This window comes from Trichomonas vaginalis, chromosome II (assembly GCF_026262505.1).
Source record: "Trichomonas vaginalis G3 chromosome II, whole genome shotgun sequence".
NCBI lineage: Eukaryota > Parabasalia > Trichomonadida > Trichomonadidae > Trichomonas > Trichomonas vaginalis.
The window spans coordinates 11,801,269-11,819,247 of NC_067204.1; the positions used below are offsets into that span (position 1 = coordinate 11,801,269).

A 17,979-nucleotide genomic window follows, 5' to 3' on the forward strand; every position below is an offset into this window, starting at 1 on the left:
CATTGAAATTTAATATAAAATTTGATATAAAATTCTCTATATAAATGATATATTTAGTTCCATCAGAGATAAGATATTTAACAACTTCAAGAATTCTCTAACATGATGCAATATTGAGTGATGTTTCACCAGGTTAATCCTTCATGTTTTTATTGATTTTGCAATCGATGAGAGATGTGATCAAGTTGAGATTTCCTTTTTCATTTGCAGAGTTAAGTACATTAGGGATTATACGTTTAATAATTTTCCATGATTCATTTCCGGTCTACAATTGTTAGAATTCAAAAAAAATCATTTCAAGAGAATTGTGTAAATTGCTCATTTATTATCTTATCAGAGAGTCACTAAAATATAAAATATGAAATTTTATTGTTCGCTCAGAGTTAAACAGTGCTGTACTAGAGAAACATTTTTCATGAAATTATTACTGAAAGATGCCAATAACTAACTGACCTTTATTACATATACTAAACAGTGGTTTTTAAATTGAATCCAAGGTGTTTTTGATCCATGAAGATAAATAGTTTCTCACATTATCTTTGACCACTGTAAGTGCAGTTTTTCTTTCATAATACTTTGCTTCTTTATTAGCTCCAACAGAGATAAGATATTTGACAATTTCCTCATGACCCTTAATCGATGCACAATTGAGCGGAGTATATTCATCATTATTGCGTGCTTCTTTATCAGCTCCAATAGAGATAAGATATTTAACAACTTCAAGATGACCATTTCCTGATGCAATAATGAGTGGAGTGTATCCATATTTATCCTTTGCTTCTTTATCAGCTCCAATAGAGATAAGATATTTAACAATTTCAAGTTTACCAAAGCATGATGCAATAATGAGTGGAGTGTATCCATATTTAGTTTGTGATTCTTTATCACAGCCACAGAGTATAAGAGAATTAACGAGTTGAAAAATTCCATTGCGACATGCAAGATGAAGTATATTAAATGTATCGTTTGATTCCTTTTTCCAAAGTCCATCTTCACAAGCTTTCGCCATCATTTCGTGATTTCCATTCTCAGAAAGGTCAGCAAGAAAATTGTAAACTTCAACAATATCATTCGAATGATTGATTGTTGCTTCTTTGTCTTTGAGTATAAGCTTATAAGCTGCGATGTATTCGGAATTCGAAGTAATACCCTGGTTCATTTTTGAAATGAAGCAACATTAAAATATCCAACTGTTGTGCATGAAAATTCGGTTCACTTCACTTCTGACAAAAGTGACAAGTTTACATGGCAAAAATATATAGGGTATTTTTTTTTAAAAGTAGTTATCTTTATATATAAAAATAAAACTTTTGATATATTTGAGTAAATGATTTATTAATTTATTTATTTATTTTTTTTAAATCAAATCATATAAATATATATATATATAATAGTGAAATAGAACAAGAGATAATTATTGATGATTAAATTGTAGACGAGGATAAAAGTTTAGATAAATTAATAAAATTAGTGTGGAATCAGACAAATTTCGGGTTGTTTGGGAAGGAATTGTTGGCTATGATGTACTGATTCATGATCAGTACATCATAGCCAACAATTCCTTATACAAAGTTCAAAAACTTGGGTGCAATCAGAACTGATTGCACCCAAGTTTTTGAACTTTCTCGAGGGAATGGAAGGGTAAGAGGTATATATTCATAATGTATACCTCTTACCCTTCCATTCCTTCGCAAACAGCGGGAAACTTTGTCTGAATGTTAAACTATTCAGACAAATTTCGGGTTGTTTGGGAAGGAATTGTTGGCTATGATGTACTGATTCATGATCAGTGCATCATAGCCAACAATTCCTTATACAAAGTTCAAAAACTTGGGTGCAATCAGAACTGATTGCACCCAAGTTTTTGAACTTTCTCGAGGGAATGGAAGGGTAAGAGGTATATATTCATAATGTATACCTCTTACCCTTCCATTCCTTCGCAAACAGCGGGAAACTTTGTCTGGATGTTAAACTATTCAGACAAAGTTTTCCCGCTGTTTGGGAAGAATTGTTGGCTATGATGTACTGATTCATGATCAGTACATCATAGCCAACAATTCCTTATACAAAGTTCAAAAACTTGGGTGCAATCAGAACTGATTGCACCCAAGTTTTTGAACTTTCCATTAACAATTGTTCAATCACATTTATACAACCCAAATCTATACCAATCATACTCTTATTCATACATCATATTTTAAAAACTTTTTTGCAATATGATATATGTAAAGTGTCAAAAATGAATTGAACCGAATTTTCATGCATTACAATTAAAATATCCAACAATATCCTCACCCTCTGAATTTTGAGAGATCTCTCGATTTATGATATAGTTAAGGTACTTCGATCTGGCTATATAAATATCTTAGGAGGAAACATAAATTGATTGAATAGTTATTATTTTGCGATCAGAAAAAAAAATTGAGTGGGAGTCTGAATTTGAAGAACTCAATTAAATTTAATTGCCTTCCTTGAATTATATAAAATTAGAGTAAGGGTTTCGTTTTGCGAAAAAAACGTACAATACGCAATTTCGCTAAAAAAACATTTAGCTAGCAATTTCGACCTTTGACTCCACTCAAGACGTCACTTTTTTAATTTTGCGGTATCATATTTTTGGAAAATCTTTATGAATATTATATAAAAAGTCTCTTTAATATCTATATTTCATATTTTTATCGATTTTTTAAAGTTTTTGCGAAAAGTATTCAATTATTTTTGCTATTTGGTCGGGTAAATGTCAGATTTGCGACATTTTCTGATTATGATATTCAGATTCTACGTTGATAATAATGCTTATAGAACCCTCTTGCTATTGTGTCAAAATTGCGAAACCGATAGCAAAAATATCTCGCAATATCAAAATTGAGATATTGAGTGAATTATGCATTATAGAGATTAAAAATCTGATTTGTGAAAACATCTCATCAGTTTCTAGCTAATTCAAAAATCTTTACTATCTTATTCGATTAAAATGAAAAGGGAATAGTTTCATTATGCTTTAAATGACAGCCTTATAATATAATCATAGTTTTCGCTCAATATGCAGCATTTTTTTTTCGAAATCTATGGTCAATATCCTAAATACTGATTGCTTTGCATTCATATCTCTTACATTTTCTATACCCACATCACTATTCATTGCTATTCCTATCTTTTTCATTTTTGTTTGTTTCTCATAATTTCTCAAAAAACATGATAACTTGATATTTGTAAATATCATACTTTATAACGTAAATAAGAACTTGACCTATTAAGAAAAGCAGTAATGAAAAGAAAATCTGAAATTCATAAAAATTACAAGTTTCTGATGACAATTAGCTTAATTAAACCAGGTACAAGATTATATAATTGTATTTTCTATCCAATTATCCATATAATATCTTATCCAGAAAAAATAACTTGATCAATACCAAATGATTTTTTAACTAGTAAATAAAGTATTTTCTTTACACACACATTGTATATCATAGTTTTTTTTTTGGTTTCGCAAAACATCCAAAAACAAATATGCTATAAAAGTGACAATTTTAGCAAAACGAAACCCTTAATTAGAGAGTAAACAAACACTTTATTAAAAATTAATACAAATATAATGTAAATTGAAAAGAAAGGAATTGTATCTAAGAAATTCTTACATTACTTAGTGAATCTTCTATAAACCATGTATCCAAAGCCAGCAACGAAAGCAGAAATTGCTCCAACCATAAAAATTGTTTGAGATGTAGAAGTTTTTGGTGTATTCTGTTTCGAAATGTCTTGTTGATCATCAGCTGATAGAATTTGATGGTTTGCTTTTGCAGTTTCTAACATTTTTTGTATCATTTCGTTAGCTTTTCCTCGAAGCTCTTCAGCTTTCTTTTCGTCCTTTTCTACACCTATTCCTTGTTCGTAAAATTGAGCCATTTCAGTGAGAAGGGCTGGAGTGATATTTTCTTCAGGAACAGATTTGAAATATTGCATAGCCTTTGCGCCATCTTTATGCTCGTATTTAATATTTGAGATAGGAGAATAAATTTGGCCAAGTGTGAAATTAGCCATTCCGTATCCTCCTTCTGCGGAACGAGTAAGGTATTGAATTCCTGCGTCAATTTCATCAATATGTGATACACAGACAAGACCAATATGATAACAGCAGATGGGATCTTTATATTTGTCTGCACCGTGTTTTAATAATACTGCTCCTTCAGCATAATGATCTTCTGTATTGAGATAGATTTGCCCAAGAATTTGCAAAGCATTTAAGTAGCCAGCATTCGCGCTTTTTTCGAGAAATTGAATGGCTAGATTTTGGCTGGTTTTGTCATCAGGAAGTGAACATAATTCTTGGTAACAAATAAAGGCTGACTTTGGGTCAATTGTTTGGTAATCAGGATGGACCATTTTGATAAGAATTGGCCATTTTTCATTTTGATTCTTTGTAATTACAATGGAATATGTTTGTTCTTTTAAAGAAATTTCGATTCCGGATGCAGTTCCGAATAATGCTCCGCATACTATTGGAGGATTTCCTGCAAAGGAAACCATTAACGCTGTTTTATTGTTATTGAGCTTGGATTCTACACAATCTGGATTAAATGTTCCAGGAAAATGAAATTCTATTATGCAATCATTTTCTCTGTCTGTGTAATTCCACTCGTACATCTCATGATATTGAGGTTTTAGCATTTAAATTATAAGATTTTAAAAATTTTCCGCCTAATCAAAAAAATTCTAACAAAAATTGTGAATGGATGGGATTATACTAGAGTCAAAATCTCGAGCACAAAAGTGACATTGAATACTTGTAAGTATTGAATTCCCATGTAAACTATTCATTTCTATTGTTTTTTGTAGTCCACATTTCCTCACTCTCGATTTTACTCATAAAAATATTAAAAAATCACTATACAATATATAAAATATATATTTATATGGTTAAAACAATGTTATTTTTGCGAGATTTCATCTGAAATTAAAATTAGGGATTTTTTGAATTTTGAACTAAAATTTGTGATTGGCAAATATTGAATAATCGATTGGAATATGAAAGAAATACTTTAAAATTGAATAGAATGTGCTGATAGAATTTTTCTCACAATTTTAAAAAGTTGTTCAAATCCTATTTTTGATTGAGTTTTTGCAATTGTTATATATCAAGTGACAAGCTAAAAATAAAATTTTTGTTGCACTACTATTTTTGCAACAATTTGTAAATTACGTGCATCCCTTGTATTCCAGTGATCAACATCGAGATTACATATTGTAAGAAATCCTTTTGAAGTAGATCTCTATTTGAATTCAAATTCGGACGGTCTATTTCATGTTGCTTCGTGAGAATGTATATAATTTGCAATGTGAATATTATATAATTGATTCTGTATAAATAAGTAATTATGCTTTAGGAAACTGCTCGGCATTGCATGAGATCTAATCTTATAATAATTTTTTAGATATGTTGAAATATGTAATATTTAGCTTCAATATCATTTATTATGGTGTGTCTTTGCTGTTTTTTTGATATTGGATATCAATGACTCTTCTGTGAACGAAAAAATCATATAAATCATTAAATTCTAAACGTAAGCGAAACTCATTCAATTTATTATTAGAATCAAATCTATTTTAAAATTGAGCTATTTGTTAAATCACAAAAGGATACTTTATATTTTTAGTCAAAATTTGTTGATAGGAGCTTATTGGCGCAATCTCATGTTCTTCCTGGAAGCAGCGCACAGACCAGTCAGAAGCGCTCCTTCCAGGACCAGAAAGACTAGAAGGGGGTCCTGCCCTTGAGAAAGGACCCCCTTCCAGGTCTTTCTGGGACAATTCGGTTCGCATTGCGAGTGTCTGCTGCTTCTTTTGACCAAAGCAGCAGACACTCGCAATTATATGTTGCGGCAAGTGCATCTGTGGTGTCGGAATGCACTTGCCGCGAACTTCGAGCAATCTCCTGATCTTCCTGGAAGCAGCGCACAGACCAGTCAGAAGCGCTCCTTCCAGGACCAGAAAGACTAGAAGAGGGCCCTGACCTTGAGAAAGGACCCCCTTCCAGGTCTTTCTCCAAGGAACATTGTGCCATTGTGGGAGACATGCAGAGGCAATGTCCCCCAGAATGATACATTGCGACCAACACGAGTGAATGGGACACTCTATTCTTTCAATTTTCTCATTAATATTTTATCTTTTTTTATTAGATCAATAAATAAACTCTTTTAATGTTCACAATTACATAAATCCATATGAATCAATTCGCTATTTATTTAGTCTCTAATTTTAATAGCTTTTTTGAATCTTGCAATCTAAATAATTAATATATGCAGGTCATTTTATTTTTTTCTTAATTACATTATATATAATAATAGATTATATGTCCAAATCGAACAAATTGTGAATTTTTACTTTTGAATGGTATTCAAATTTACCCTCTCCTAAGAAAATGCCCCAACAATATTAATGGATAATTTGATATTCATTGAGATCCTTAATAAACATTCTCCTTATAGCTTTGATCGCTAGATAAACTCCATTAGTTTTGAAAATACTGACCAAATAATGTATGAGAAATATATTTGATATAATAATCAAAATGAATGCATGCATTCTTATGTCTAGTCACTAAAGATTGAAAGTCATGAAATATTGTCCCTAATCTCTAACCATCTTTAAAGATGAGATTTTATCAGAGAAGATATCATTTTAAATTGATCAAAATATATCTCAATCGGCATGATATGTGATACAATAACAATATGATATATGTATTTGTCTGGATTTTGATTCTTTCGAAGATTTTGAAACAAAATTTGTAAAGATTCCGTTGTAAATCAAAGATAATATATATCATGGTATAAGAATGTTATTTTAAGTATTCATTTTGGTTGATAAAATAGCTGAAATTGAAAAAACGGTTGGATACGTTATTAAAATTATTATGAGTTCAGCACCACATAAAGATATTATTGATGCTGTTTTCAAAGAGGACTATCTTCCAGCTGCGTATCGTTGGGTAAACGCTATGCAGCCAGAAGTTCTTAATCTTTTTGAACGTGTTTTCAAGAGATTATCTGTTGATGAAGGAGAAACAGGAGACTTAGAAAAAGTTAAGCAGAAAACAACATTAACAGCTTCAAGATATACAATTCCGGAATGGAAACAGCTTCCAATTAACGAAGTTGAAAAAAACGTCGAAGATCGTGATTCAGTTGACGCGCTTTTGAGAAAACCAACAGAGTCAAATCTTACATACACTAACTTCACAAATGATCAGCGCAAAGTATGCAGAGCTGTTCCAACAAGAACTCGCGATTCTGACAAATCTCAAATCAACTCTACCGAAAATTCACCAGCATATATCTCAAGATGGGCTGAGCGCAACATGAAGACAACATATATCGTTGATTATTGCAGCGGCCAGACAGGTAGCACCATCAAAAATCAAACTGTTATGCAGCAAGTACTTGTTTACTCAAAAGGCGTTCTAAATGACAAGGCTATGGAACGCGCACAAAAGTATATAGATGTTGATCCAAATTGGACTCGTAGTTTCAGAGAAATGTGCCGCAGCTTAACACAATCTGCAGATTCAACAGCATATCGTACAGCTCATACAATTGTTAAGAAGCCAGCTCCAGGTGAGCGCTATGTTCATCCAAAATGGAGAGATCCAATTCCAACAGTCTCTCAAGGTGAAAAGCGTGCACCAGAGTCCTACTGGAAGTCTGAAGAGAAAACAGCATACGTTCCTCTTAAGAAGCCAGAAGAGACATTCAAGGCTGCTTCTCAGCATAAGGCTTGTTATTCTTGCCCATTCGATCATACACCTCTTACAGAAAATACGTTAACAACAACAATGCGTGGAGATTATCCAGATTATCTTGCTAATAAGGATGATCATCCATTATACTTCCAAGACATGAAAGTCGTTATTCCACCTGGTACAGCCGCTGTTGGTGAAGTTATTGGCAAGGGTGGTGTTCGTGGTTACTAACTTTATTCTATAACTTTTTTTTGCTTTTTTATATAAAACTCTTAACCTTTGTAACTCATAAATCCTTACGTCTTCAAAATTTTAAATTCGTTAGAGTTTTCTTATGGAAAATCTACTTGAATAAGAATGGCTCGACCAAATCAAATTCATAATAAGAAATCTAAAATAATCTGTGGATTCGTCAATAACTCATGTGTAATATGAATTTTAGAGTTTTGTTTCGTGAACGAATTAGAACTGTGAACAAATAAGAGCACAAATACAATATCTTCCATTTAGCGTCGAAATAAACAAAATTTTCCGAGTGGATGAGCTTTTTTATATGATGCTAAGCACTGTATGGAATAAATCTCATCAAGAGAGTATGATTATTTTTTTCACACACCTCAGAAAAATAATGAATGGGGATAATTTCGAATCGTAATTATTTAGATAAAATCATTTTCCGAATTCCTAATAAGTGATTCGTTCGGGATCTGAAAATTAAAGTGAAATGAAAAATTTCATAAAAATATGTATCCAGGTATTTCTGTTCCATCTGTTGAGTCTAGCGCCAACTTTTTGGAACTAACACACCGCGATACTGTATCTGTTTTAGACAGTCTCCAAGATATCATCAACAGAGGTGTTGTTTCCCAAATTGTCTTCCTAAACAAATTTGCTATGAATTTATTTAAAGATATAATGAGTGATCTATCTCTAGTAAAGACAAGAGCAGAAAACCTTAATGCAAAAATTCAACAAGTGAAAGCACGCGCATCTAAAACATACGAATTTCTTGCATCTAAACCATTATCTTATTTCGAAAACACAAAGTCTGTTGATTTGAAGATTGAACGTGTTAGTTATGATAAGTCTAAGCAACCAGGCCAAACTTATACAAACTTAGCTCAAATGATGAAAGTTCCTGAAGATAATTTGACATTTAAAGAATTTGTCGGTGTTGGAAGAATTACTGATCCAATTGAAATCAAGAAAAGAATGTCAGATCCATCGATTCTTCATAATCAATACGTTGAAGAACTTCTTAATGAGCTTAAGGAAATGGAAGAACCCCAGCCAGAGCACAAGCCTTCTAAGCCACCGGCAGCAGCTCATCAGTCATTTATCACTCAGCAAGAATCAGATGCTATCATCAACGCTTTCTCCGGAAGAATTCGTCCGGCAGATAAGTTCCTTGTTAATCCACCACCTAAGGGTACTACTGACTGGCGCCATTACGTTGCAAAATTACCAACAAGATATGAAGCTAAAATGATCGATGAAGAAGTTCACGAAGTTACACAAGTCCACGAAATTAAGCCTCACGCACCAAAGAAGCCGCGTCCAGCTTACATTCCAAAGCCGAAACCAATAGCTGCTCCGAAATTGCAGCCGCAGAGGCCTCCAGAGCCAAAAGCTCCAACGAAAAAGTTCATCAATATATCCTCAGCAACAAATGTTATCAATGCTACATCTCAACCCCAAGAACCAGCGCCATCAAAGCACGAATCGAAGAAAGCGAGCAAATCTTCTTCATCTTCATCATCCGCTGCTGCTCCACCACCTCCTCCACCTCCTGCTGCCAATTTACCACCTCCGCCACCTCCACCAGCAAATCTTCCTCCACCACCTCCTCCTTCAGCTCCAAAGGCTCCTTCAGCTCCTTCTGCACCAAAGGCAAGCAATCCTGCTCCAGATAACCCAGGAGACTTCCTCAGCTTGATCAAACAAGGTAATTTCTCGCTCAAGAAGGTCGATCAGGACGAGGAAAAAGAAAAGAAGCATACAATTACAGATCCAAACAATGCAAATGTTGCAGAACTTCTTCTTATGGAAATGCAGAGAAGAAGAGAAGATATTGTCGAAACAGACTCAGATGAAGACGATGATCAGTCAGATTCAGAATCAGATTGGTAAAATATTCATCCCTTTTAAATTTTAATTTTACTCCTCCAACATTTTTTTTTTTAATTTCAATTTTTTGAACATTAAATTGAACGATAACTCTATCATTCGTGATATAATCTAGATATTTAATTTCTTTTCTAGTAAAAAATAGTGACTCACTATATTTGTCCAGAATTTGATCTTTTAAATTCATAATATTCACAAATTTAAAATGGAAAACGAAATATAATATAAAATAAAATCGATTTGCCGTGTTAAAAATCATTGTATTTCTTTTTGAATCGAATAAAGGTAAAATAATTTTGGAAAACCGCCAAAATTTTTTTGATTTAACAAAATTATCTTGAATAAGTATGTATTCATTAATAATTTTCTCAATTTCGAATTATTTTTGGGGAATCAACATGCTTTAGATAGAGTCCTCTTCAATAATGCAGACATAGCTTGTGCTTTTTTGTTCGATTCAGGAGAATTTTAAGACAATTTATATGAATTCGAAAGATTTGATGAAAAAATCTTAATTAATTTTTTATTGTGGATCTATATCTCCTATTACATAGAAAACAATAAAGGTGCACGTTAAAAAATCTTTTAAAAATGTCAAATGAAGTGTTTGATGCTGTTGCAGACTTTTTACAGTTCTGCGGCATGAATTCTACACTTGCTGTTTTTCAAAGCGAGCGTCTCTCGATTCCTCCAATCGAAGAAATCTCCAGACAAAGATCTGAATCGCAATCAGAGTTTAAACGTGACTTAGTCAACAGTTTAACAACAGGTGACTGTCAGAGATTCAGAGTACTTTGGAATTCGAAGTGGTCTGCACCACCAGATCAAAATGCACAACATTTAATCTTCTTATGTGAAGTATTCTTTGCTGTTTTTCCATTACATCCAGCAAATCGCGTTAAATTCGGTGATATTAATGACTCCCTCAAAAGATTTAAGGACTTCCTCGATTCACATACTTCAGATTTATCTCAATCTACCGAATTTCTTCCATACTATGCACTTCCTTACATTCCAAATCCAGCCGATCACCCATCGTTTAAGCATATCTTCACAATTGATTGGTTCAATCAGTTGAAGAAACGCTTAAGTGATTGGCTCGACCGCCAAATCAGCGGTTCTCAATTACCACTCATCGTTACAGCATTAAGGTCACCTACAGACCAGACAGCATCAACAGATGCCGAGCTTTGGTCAGCAGCTCTCGAATTAGCAGACGCATTACAACATGCAATGCAAGGAGAAGCTCCAACTCGTGAAAGAGTTGATGCAATGTTCCGCCGTATCGGAATTTTCTCCGGTGGTGCTGTAAAATTCACTGCTACAACAGATTTCTCTCCTCTCGACTTCACAAAGGTCAAAAAGGAGTTACTCAATACAGAAGCAGCTGCTCCTCTTCTCAAAGCCATGGTTAACAGACTTACTCGCTCTCCTGCCGAACACGTCAGGCGTTTCTTCATCGAACTTATCGAAGGAGACGTTTTTGATGTCCAAAACGGCAAAATTTTACCACCTCTGTTAGCTTCTACAGGCCCTGCTCGCGTCTACTGCCTCAGAGTCATGAATATCCTTGCAACTGATAGTCCAGGCCGTACTTATTTACTCAAACATCCAAAATTAATCGAAATTCTCTCGAAGATGCTTAAAGATGAAGATTCAAGCGATATGATGAACATCATCGGTATTTTACAGAAGCTCAGCTTGATGAAAGCTGCAAAACCAGAGATGTTGAAGACAGGAATATTCGATCATTGTCTCAAGATGCTTTCAGACCCGTCAAGATACTCAGAATATACAGCGGAATATACAGTTGCTTTATTACTTAATCTTTCGTCAATACATGAAGCTGCTCAGAAATACTTGACTAATGACGGCTTGTCAATATTGGCCGAGCTTTCTGGAGCACCAAATCCACAATTACAGTCATATTCCCTCGTTTTACTCGCTCAATTGTTTATGAAAGAGCCAAGTTTGAGAGAAAAGGCCAAAGCTATCGGTTTGCCAGTTCTATTTGACCAAATGAGACAGAACGCCGACCAATCAATAGCTGAAGAGATCAACTTAGTAATCAGAGCTATTGGTGGCGAAATTCAAAACAATGGTGATTTAGATAACGATGACGATGACGCTGGCTCAATGTTTGACGCTTACGAAGAAGTCGGCGATGAGCAGTGGACATTCGAAACAGAAGGTGAAGCTTTGCTCGCGAAGTACGTAATCGCAGATCAATCTGCTGGTCAAAAGGCCGCTTCTATTGATTCTTCCTTAAGATTATCTGTTAGCAAAATGAGTGTTTCACCTGATGGTCAACATTCATCACGTAGACCTGTTACTCCTGGTAAATAAACTTAATTTTTTTTGTTTCCGAATCTAAAGAAAAATTTATATGATAGATTATCTTCCAGTTTCAAAGTATCACCTTGATGTTTCTGTTTTTCATATTTGCTCAACAAATATACATGGAAAATAAAAGTCTGATGGAAAATTCACTTTATTTTCATGAAAATTGACAATTGTATGACGAAATGATTTCAAACACTTCTCAAAGGATTACCAGGAAAAAGATTGGGTGAAAAATATCTTCCAAAGTTGATAATTAACCAAATCAGAATAAAGTTCTCACTTTCAGGTTATAAAAAAATGGAAAAACATTCAATGCTTGATTATATTATTGACGATAAATAAATAATATATTTTAGTTCTTCTTAGCGCCGATTGGCTGTGGCTTGAAGTGGGTGTGGAAGTATTCATGAGCTAATCCATGACCAAACTTACCACCCAAGTAAGCGTTGTAAAGATCCTGGAGTTGTGTATTATCTTGTGGTGTTCTGTACTTGGAAGCTCTGTCAATTCTGTATGTAGCATCAAGACGCTTGTTCATCGCGGCTTTTGTCTTAGCACGTGGTGAACCACCACCACCAACACAGCCACCTGGGCAAGCCATAACTTCGCAGAAGACGACACCCTTGACATCATCCTGGCCTTCTTCGATCTTCTTGATAAGGCTCATAGCATTCTTGACACCCTGGGCGACAGCAACCTTAATCTCACGACCATTGATGTCGACTGTGCCAACCTTGATGCCCTTCTCAGCGCCACGGACTTGGACGAACTCAATTGGAGCGAGTTCCTTTCCTGTAGCGAATTTGTAAGCGGATCTGACGGCAGCTTCCATAACACCACCTGTAGCGCAGAAGATAGCACCACCACCTGTAGCCATAGCGTATGGTGAGTCAAGTTCTGTGTCTGGGAGTTCCTTGAAGTTGATCTTAGCGGCCTTGATCATCTTGGCGAGTTCGCGAGATGTAATATCAAGATCTGTCTCGTGAAGGCCAGACTTTGTCATGAGCTGCTCACGAGCGGCTTCATCCTTCTTGGCTGTGCATGGCATAATACCAACAGAGAAGATTCTCTTTGGATCAACACCGATGTGCTTAGGGAAGACGTTCTTGATGACAGCAGAAAGCATACCAATTGGAGAACGGCATGTTGAAAGATGTGGCATCCATTGTGGATATGACTTTTCAACGTAATTGACCCAAGCAGGGCAGCAAGATGTGAACATTGGAAGAACGGCCTTTGGATCGTTGAGACGTTGGAGGAGTTCTGTGGCTTCTTCGACGATTGTAAGATCGGCACCGAAGTTTGTATCGAAAACGTAGTCGAAACCGAGACGCTTGAGGGCTGTAACGACTTTGCCTGTGGAAACTGTTCCGACTGGAACACCAAGGCCTTCGGCCATGTTGATACGGATGGCTGGAGCAATCTGGCAGACAAGGATACGGTCACCCTTGTTCTTGAAAATGTTGTTCATCTGTTTGAGGGCATCCTTTTCATGGATGGCCTGTGTTGGGCAAACAAGTGTACATTGGCCACAGCCGATGCAGTTTGTCTCAGCAAGTAATTTGCCTGTAACTGTTTGGACTACACCCTTCTTCTTTCCTTCATTAATCTTGACAGATTTGAGGACGGATTGGCCGGCGACATTCTTGCATGCACGGACACAAGCTTGGCAATTGATGCACTTGTGCATATCAAAGGCAATAGCATTATGGGATGTATCAACCCAGCGGATATTGGCTGCAGCACGTGAGGATGATGCGAGCATAAACAGTTTATTTAAAATTGTGAGACCTCAATTTTGCATTCAATTTATACGATAAACCGTAGCGGTCTTCACAATTGATAGCGGCCTTTTGAAAATGCCCATAATCGATTATGTGTTATAGACCGAAAATATATTTTTTCGGTTTTCTCTTCAAATAATTGAAAGAATGATACTATTATAGGTTTATTATATTATATAGCATATAATCATGCTATAGCCGAAAATTATAAGTTTTGAGAAGATTGAATATAACACAAATAAATTTGAATGTAAGTTAAATTGCTTGTTGTTTTTAATAGCTATTTAATGAGAAATCCAATATTGCAAAATTCAAATTGAATGATTGAAAGAACAGAAAAAGTCATTCTTTTCAATTTCGAATATGTTTCATTGTATTTATAATTATATGGCAAATAAGATATTTAAACTTGATTTTTGAAGGAAAATTCACAAAATTGAATATATTCAAATAATTTTTATTCAAAAATAAACTAGTTATTTGAGTTTAATACTAATTATCTATTCAAACTACAAAGTTTGTAATTTAAAATATTTTGTGAGATCAGATTGAATTAATTCAAGGTTCTTTTCAATTAATATTCATGACCATATTACGCATTTTCGAACATTCTAAACCAAATATATAAAAATAGGAGACGAATGTTAAATTTGCTAGACATGGGGGAGTTGTCTGCAAAGTTTTAGCTCTTATCTCTAACAAAAAATTAATTTTTAAAAAAATGACCGAATACGTTTCACAGCGAGAAAAAAATAAAAGGCAAGATAGAATTTTCTAGACATAAAGAAGTTGTTTACCGAGTTTTAGCTCTTATCTCTAACAAAAAATTAATTTTTAAAAAAATGACCGAATACGTTTCACAGCGAGAAAAAAATAAAAGGCAAGATAGAATTTTCTAGACATAAAGAAGTTGTTTACCGAGTTTTAGCTCTTATCTCTAACAAAAAATTAATTTTTAAAAAAATGACCGAATACGTTTCACAGCGAGAAAAAAATAAAAGGCAAGATAGAATTTTCTAGACATAAAGAAGTTGTTTACCGAGTTTTAGCTCTTATCTCTAACAAAAAATTAATTTTTAAAAAAATGACCGAATACGTTTCACAGCGAGAAAAAAATAAAAGGCAAGATAGAATTTTCTAGACATAAAGAAGTTGTTTACCGAGTTTTAGCTCTTATCTCTAACAAAAAATTAATTTTTAAAAAAATGACCGAATACGTTTCACAGCGAGAAAAAAATAAAACTGTACACTGATTTTAATTTTCATTTCCAGTCACTTTACTTATTATTTTTTCTTTTTTTCATTTTAATTATAAATTTTTCATAATACGTTTATTTACGTTACCATTTTCTTTATTCTTTTGAATTCCATACTAGACACTTATAGAATATTTTGATTGTTAACGTACTTCATTAGAATGAATCCTTACAAAGGGTATGTCGATCGAATTTACCTAATTGGTATTTCCAATCAGATTGAAGAAGGTAAAATGACATGGGAAGAAGCTTGCACCCATGTTCCCATCGCCCCAACCCTTCAATCAAATGATTTCAAATATTTAGATGTTTCAAAATCTTTTTTACAAAATCAATTTAGCTTACAGAATATCCCATTGCCTAAAGGCAAGAAGGTCGTAGGGTCAATCCCTACGACCAAATCAAAGCTCTTGCTGTGATACATGACCACTGGGCCTTTCCCTGTGGTCAAACAAAACAATGGAAACGTTTGAAATTACAACAAATTGATGTATCTTATAGAGAAGTACGCAGATACTTCAAAGAAAATCATTTCACCAAGACGCGAATTAGAGCATGCCGGGCCAGAAACAGCAGTAAGATATTGGGCGCTTTCACCCAATCTTATCTGGCACGCAGATGTTCATTATTTTAGGGTGTTCGTGGCCAGTATATTTATGGCATAATCGACGATTTTAGCCGCAAAGTCCTAGCGTGTATACAAATACCAGATATGCTGGCAGCGACGACAGCGAACGTTGCGGCTTCCGCCTTCATTGAATTTGGCGCCCCTTATTGTTTCTGGACCGACAACGGTTCAGAAAATAGGGGCGCCTTTCAAGATCTACTTGATCTTTGGGGCGTCCAATGGCGGCATACAGACTCTCATTCTCCCTACCAAAATGGGAAGATTGAGAGATTCTGGCCGACATTGGAGCGCTGCCAAAGCATTCAGGCTATTCCTGCCTTTATTTGGGAGTACAATAATAACACACCGCATGAAGATCTCCCAATTAATCCATTAACTGGAACAAATTACACGCCAAATCAAATGTATCAGCTGAAACCGAAATACACAAATGCAGATACAGAAAGGTTGTGGCAAATATGGGATACAGATACAGGCATGACCGCTGTTGACACATTCACAGCGTAATAATAAACATAATTTTTTAATTATTTTTAACAAGTTTTTTTAAATGTATGTAATGAATAATTCATTAGAATATGATAATGCACATTGTAACAGAATAGAACAATCACCAAATTTTTTTTTGAAATTAAAAAATAAAAGTAAAAAGTATAAAGTAATCTAACCAAAAAAGATATTTAAAAGAATTTTGGAAAAAACAGAATAAGGATAATGATATTATTTTAGATACACAATCGATGTACTGAAGAATAATCCGGTAAAATGATGATATAAAATTAGATTATTTTACAAGTAGCTAAAAGAATAAAACTATAATATAAAATAAATGAAGTTTAATGAAACAATAAAGGTTAAATAAATAATAAAGATTTTTATTTTATATCAGTATTGAGAAGAAGTAACAGCTGACACTTGGTAGACAACTTCTTTATGTCTAGAAAATTCTATCTTGCCTTTTATTTTTTTCTCGCTGTGAAACGTATTCGGTCATTTTTTTTAAAAATTAATTTTTTGTTAGAGATAAGAGCTAAAACTCGTAAACAACTTCTTTATGTCTAGAAAATTCTATCTTGCCTTTTATTTTTTTCTCGCTGTGAAACGTATTCGGTCATTTTTTTAAAAATTAATTTTTTGTTAGAGATAAGAGCTAAAACTCGGTAAACAACTTCTTTATGTCTAGAAAATTCTATCTTGCCTTTTATTTTTTTCTCGCTGTGAAACGTATTCGGTCATTTTTTTAAAAATTAATTTTTTGTTAGAGATAAGAGCTAAAACTCGGTAAACACTTCTTTATGTCTAGAAAATTCTATCTTGCCTTTTATTTTTTTCTCGCTGTGAAACGTATTCGGTCATTTTTTTTAAAAATTAATTTTTTGTTAGAGATAAGAGCTAAAACTCGTAAACAACTTCTTTATGTCTAGAAAATTCTATCTTGCCTTTTATTTTTTTCTCGCTGTGAAACGTATTCGGTCATTTTTTTAAAAATTAATTTTTTGTTAGAGATAAGAGCTAAAACTCGGTAAACAACTTCTTTATGTCTAGAAAATTCTATCTTGCCTTTTATTTTTTTCTCGCTGTGAAACGTATTCGGTCATTTTTTTAAAAATTAATTTTTTGTTAGAGATAAGAGCTAAAACTCGGTAAACAACTTCTTTATGTCTAGAAAATTCTATCTTGCCTTTTATTTTTTCTCGCTGTGAAAGTACCAATTTTTTAAAATTAATTTTTTGTTAGAGATAAGAGCTAAAACTTTGCAGACAACTCCCCCATGTCTAGCAAATTTAACATTCGTCTCCTATTTTTATATATTTGGTTTAGAATGTTCGAAAATGCGTAATATGGTCATGAATATTAATTGAAAAGAACCTTGAATTAATTCAATCTGATCTCACAAAATATTTTAAATTACAAACTTTGTAGTTTGAATAGATAATTAGTATTAAACTCAAATAACTAGTTTATTTTTGAATAAAAATTATTTGAATATATTCAATTTTGTGAATTTTCCTTCAAAAATCAAGTTTAAATATCTTATTTGCCATATAATTATAAATACAATGAAACATATTCGAAATTGAAAAGAATGACTTTTTCTGTTCT

General features: G+C 33.6%; 6 protein-coding genes and 1 pseudogene across 7 annotated transcripts, besides 3 other annotated features; 4 read left to right on the forward strand and 3 right to left on the reverse strand.

Annotated features, from left to right (window-relative positions):
- Positions 1–284: 284 nt before the first annotated feature.
- TVAGG3_0529000 (spectrin binding) lies at positions 285–1,196 on the reverse strand (the record flags this gene model as incomplete). Its single annotated transcript, XM_001583957.1, has 1 exon — positions 482–1,159. The coding sequence occupies one exon, from the start codon at positions 1,157–1,159 to the stop codon at positions 482–484; it is 678 nt and encodes a 225-aa protein (XP_001584007.1).
- A 282-nt stretch (positions 1,197–1,478) lies between these two features.
- Positions 1,479–2,138: a mobile genetic element.
- Positions 2,139–3,472: 1,334 nt separating this feature from the next.
- Positions 3,473–4,854, reverse strand: TVAGG3_0529020 (tetratricopeptide repeat domain domain-containing protein; the record flags this gene model as incomplete). Its single annotated transcript, XM_001583958.1, has 1 exon — positions 3,640–4,668. The coding sequence occupies one exon, from the start codon at positions 4,666–4,668 to the stop codon at positions 3,640–3,642; it is 1,029 nt and encodes a 342-aa protein (XP_001584008.1).
- A 2,059-nt stretch (positions 4,855–6,913) lies between these two features.
- TVAGG3_0529030 (uncharacterized protein) lies at positions 6,914–8,038 on the forward strand (the record flags this gene model as incomplete). Its single annotated transcript, XM_001583959.2, has 1 exon — positions 6,914–7,969. One exon carries the CDS (start codon positions 6,914–6,916, stop codon positions 7,967–7,969), a length of 1,056 nt encoding a protein of 351 aa, XP_001584009.1.
- Positions 8,039–8,482: 444 nt separating this feature from the next.
- Positions 8,483–9,906, forward strand: TVAGG3_0529040 (proline-rich extensin signature family; the record flags this gene model as incomplete). Its single annotated transcript, XM_001583960.1, has 1 exon — positions 8,483–9,868. The coding sequence occupies one exon, from the start codon at positions 8,483–8,485 to the stop codon at positions 9,866–9,868; it is 1,386 nt and encodes a 461-aa protein (XP_001584010.1).
- A 550-nt stretch (positions 9,907–10,456) lies between these two features.
- Positions 10,457–12,232, forward strand: TVAGG3_0529050 (cilium assembly; the record flags this gene model as incomplete). The annotated part of the gene is made up of 1 exon (XM_001583961.1): positions 10,457–12,211. The coding sequence occupies one exon, from the start codon at positions 10,457–10,459 to the stop codon at positions 12,209–12,211; it is 1,755 nt and encodes a 584-aa protein (XP_001584011.1).
- A 304-nt stretch (positions 12,233–12,536) lies between these two features.
- On the reverse strand, positions 12,537–13,977 carry TVAGG3_0529060 (nitrate, formate, iron dehydrogenase; the record flags this gene model as incomplete). Its single annotated transcript, XM_001583962.2, has 1 exon — positions 12,561–13,973. The coding sequence occupies one exon, from the start codon at positions 13,971–13,973 to the stop codon at positions 12,561–12,563; it is 1,413 nt and encodes a 470-aa protein (XP_001584012.1).
- A 111-nt stretch (positions 13,978–14,088) lies between these two features.
- Positions 14,089–14,926: a mobile genetic element.
- Positions 14,927–15,409: 483 nt separating this feature from the next.
- On the forward strand, positions 15,410–16,383 carry TVAGG3_0529080 (annotated as a pseudogene). The gene has a single exon. A coding segment is annotated over exon 1 (974 nt).
- A 997-nt stretch (positions 16,384–17,380) lies between these two features.
- Positions 17,381–17,979: part of a mobile genetic element that runs on past the window's edge.